Raw genomic sequence first — 3,477 nt, forward strand, 5'->3', positions numbered from 1 at the left:
ACTCAATAAATAACTTGTTGGGTCATAATCAAATCGAAATCAAAGGTATATGGTTCAAAATAATATCAAAATACAATACTCTGAAAGACAATTCCGCTAAATGAACACTGCGCTCTTGAAACTAAATACATGGGGTGAGTGGATCAAACTCAAAGCTCCATGGACAAAGGATGCGAGCCAATCAATATCAAATCAGGTGATCATCCATCAACGGGTATGATGTCATGCCCATCAACAAGACAAATCAAAATCAGAGCTGTCAGCGTGACCTCACACATGAGAAAATCCGCACGCACTCATAAAAAAAAAAGTCCCAAGGCATAATCTGATGTCAACAAAATAGAATAGAGACCATAATGCAATATTATAACAATACTCACCCAAATCAATATTCATGTCTAGATTTAGAATTCAAGTTCTCAAAAAATATGAATTTCCGAAATTCATAATCAAAATATCGATCGATGCCAAATTGACAAAATCTTCAATGATCAATGTCATGCGAATAAAAAAATGCGTGAACTAAAAAAAAGATTCCAATATTTCCAAAAAAAATATGGCTCACGTTACTTATCTTCCGCTATCTCAAAAATACCTTTCCAATCCCTCACAAAATCCATTAAGCATCAATCCATGTCTCATTACTGAATTAGAACTATCACCTAATTCCAAAAATTTCATATCTGCTGGCGACGGTCTAGGAGAATCTATGTCTGAAAAACGATAATCACTTAACTACTGAGTACATGAAAATGGAGACTGAAATTTCCCCAGAAGCATAAAATTAAAATTCAATCATATAGTCACAGTTTACAATTATCATATTAATATATATATGTCTCCACGCCTCCACGGCATGTCATTAGAGTCTCATCTGGACGTACATGCCGGGAAGATATTACAAAAACAGGAAGTCATTGCACAACTTCACCGAACTCATGAAAAATCGCGACGCCCTTTGCGCGATCATGCTAGCTAGCATTGCTAATGTTAATAATAGCTATCATATAGATGAAATCTTTATGAATTTATACGCAGTGGCGAATCGGCTGTTTCTCCCATCTTCGGCACTTTCCATGCGTTCTCTTTCTCCTAAGCACTTTTTATACGGCATGAAACCCCTTACACGATTCCCAGAGTTCGTCGAGAGTTGCTTGCCGGGCCGTGGTTTGTCCTCCTTGGATTTCCTTTCCAAGGATAGAGAATCCATATTCGAACCGGTCGAAGACCCTTCCTTTTCTCCATCTTTCTCAGCCTTTTCTTGATCCATCTCACCCGAAAGTACTGTTGCTTTGAAAGGCATCGGATTCTGCACGTTGTGAGCCGAATATGACACATTGCCACAGAGTGTTAGCCATTGTGTAGAAGAAGCGTCTCCAGGGTAAAAATTGTTCTTTGTTTGGCCAGTGCGTGGTGACTCGGAATTATTCGGCAGAAATGTTACTGGCATTACATTCGATGAGTATAAACGCCCTTCGGCTCTTTCGGAAAATCCCAGTTTTTTAGCCTCTGGGGCAGGATTAGATGCTTGATCGGTGACTAGTAATGTCTTACCAAACAGCTTCAAGTATTGCACATTTGATTCATTTACTACTTCTTCCAGGAAACAACTGTTTTGGGGCAAAAGCTCCAATTCCTGTCATGTTAGAAAGCAAAATTTTCAGCTTTGGAAGCATTTTCAAGATCAACAGGTTAAATGGATCGAGCAAGTACCAAAGAAACTCTGTCATCCGGACTTGATGAGCAAGAATGGATAGCAAGAGCAGACGAGCCCGAGGAGGAAACGCCATTCGGCATTCCGGTATTCCCCCCAGCAGATACATCCGAGCCAACTGCCGATAACACAGAAGTGGGAGATTGGTTTTCTTGCTCCGAAAGGGACGGATTCGGAGACGAAGATCTTGTAGGTTTCTCTGGTATCACAATCCCCATTTTGAGAGGAGAAATCAGTTTTCGAGGATAAGGGTGTATCGGCTTTCTCTTCGGCCTAGGGGGAGGAATCTCGATGGGTTTAGCCGAATCAGGATCGCCACAATTCGAATCACGCTCGACCTGAACACAACATTCACCTTTTTCCATTAATCCACAACCATAAAACACACAGCTGTAAACTAAAAAACAACTGATGCACAAGCAGCAAGTAAGACCTTGGAGAAAAACTTCTGAGCATGACTCCGAATCTGCACCGCAGTTTTCGTGCCCACATACTCTGTAGAAAGGGTCAAAAAGGATCTCCTCAAAATACATCAAACAAACAACACACTCAAGCTTAAAAGAAAGAAAACCAATTTCAACCAAATAAACACCTTCAATTTTTCTCCAAGCTCGACCATAAAGTTTCAATGCCTCAAGAAACCTCTCGTGCTCTTCTTCTGTCCATCTTTCTCTATGTTTAGTGATGGTATATGGCTTCCTCGCCTATTTGAATTAATAAAGCACAGTCAAACAAGGGGACAAAATCAAGAAAGGGGAAACCCTCCAAAATATAAAACTAGGGAGAATATGAACCTTTGGAGCAAAGTCATCCCCAGTACCAAATTGCTCTTTCAGACCATAGTGTGTGTCTATTTCTAGAACGATTCTGTCCTTCATTGGACAATTGCTACCATGTGGTTCCTATAGAGATATAAACACATATAATTCTTGTTTATTTTTTTATTAAAGTAACAGAATGAACAAAAAGGGTGAAATTTGCTGAAACTTGCCTGTACAGCCATGGATGCAGAGATCATTAGTTCTCCAGTATTCTGACCCAAACTCCCGATTATCTTTTTTTTTCCCAATCGGTCGATGAGATTAATTTCTCATCCTGATGATTCAGACTCTCTGTATGAAATCAATCCCTCAAAGAATATGGCATCTCCATCCAAGATATCCCGGGAAACTGATTGATTCAGAGATGAAAACACAAGGAATCTTGAATCACTCTCCGAAAATCCTTGATCGATTCAACAAACTACAAACAGGGCAGCTCTTGAAACGTGATTTGTTTCCCAATATTCAACACATGGAGCGGAAAATTTGCAGAAACACAACAAATGGTTGGTGTTTATCCGGAAAATGATCGAAATATAGAGCAGAAACAGAGGCAGCCAAGAAACAATCCAAGTCAGGAACAGACACTCGAGTGAAGAAAACCCAGATATTTTTTTTCCAGCAGAGAATCGAGAAAAATAAGGAAACCAAGAACGAAAAAGAACATAAAAAGTTAACAATAAATAAAATAGCTTGGAGTTTGGTTAAGAGGTTGGAGCAGGAAGAAGATGATCAAGCAGAGGTGCCACGCCACAGCCTCAGGGGTAAAATTACTAAATAAATAATAAAATAATAATTTCTTTAAAAAAAAAAAAAAACTGGTGGTCAATAAATCAAATTGAAATGTTGTGGCTGAGATTATCCTTAAACACGTGGCACGTAAAAGCCAAACTCCAAAATTCATTACTAATAAAATGTAAAAAAAAAAAAAAGTGTCTTTTC

At 38.9% G+C, this 3,477-nt stretch overlaps 1 protein-coding gene across 1 annotated transcript; it reads right to left on the minus strand.

The window, feature by feature from the left end:
- Positions 1-777: 777 nt before the first annotated feature.
- On the minus strand, positions 778-3,254 carry LOC140866779 (protein REVEILLE 2-like). Its single transcript, XM_073271825.1, has 6 exons — positions 2,706-3,254; positions 2,509-2,616; positions 2,307-2,418; positions 2,148-2,209; positions 1,714-2,052; positions 778-1,636 (listed from the first exon to the last, which is right to left on the minus strand). Exons 1-6 carry the CDS (start codon positions 2,730-2,732, stop codon positions 1,004-1,006), a joined length of 1,281 nt encoding a protein of 426 aa, XP_073127926.1. The 5' UTR covers positions 2,733-3,254; the 3' UTR covers positions 778-1,003.
- Positions 3,255-3,477: the final 223 nt, after the last annotated feature.

The sequence above is a fragment of the Henckelia pumila genome, chromosome 4 (assembly GCF_033568475.1).
Source record: "Henckelia pumila isolate YLH828 chromosome 4, ASM3356847v2, whole genome shotgun sequence".
NCBI classification, from domain to species: domain Eukaryota; kingdom Viridiplantae; phylum Streptophyta; class Magnoliopsida; order Lamiales; family Gesneriaceae; genus Henckelia; species Henckelia pumila.

Excerpts from the sequence above, each read along its gene's own strand:
- LOC140866779 (XM_073271825.1), bottom strand. The coding sequence starts at position 2,732 with ATGATCTCTGCATCCATGGCTGTACAG. Across the intron at positions 2,617-2,705 it reads CTGCATCCATGGCTGTACAG|GAACCACATGGTAGCAATTG; the intron begins GCAAGTTTCAGC and ends ATATCTCTATAG. Across the intron at positions 2,210-2,306 it reads AGCTTGGAGAAAAATTGAAG|AGTATGTGGGCACGAAAACT; the intron begins GTGTTTATTTGG and ends CCCTTTCTACAG.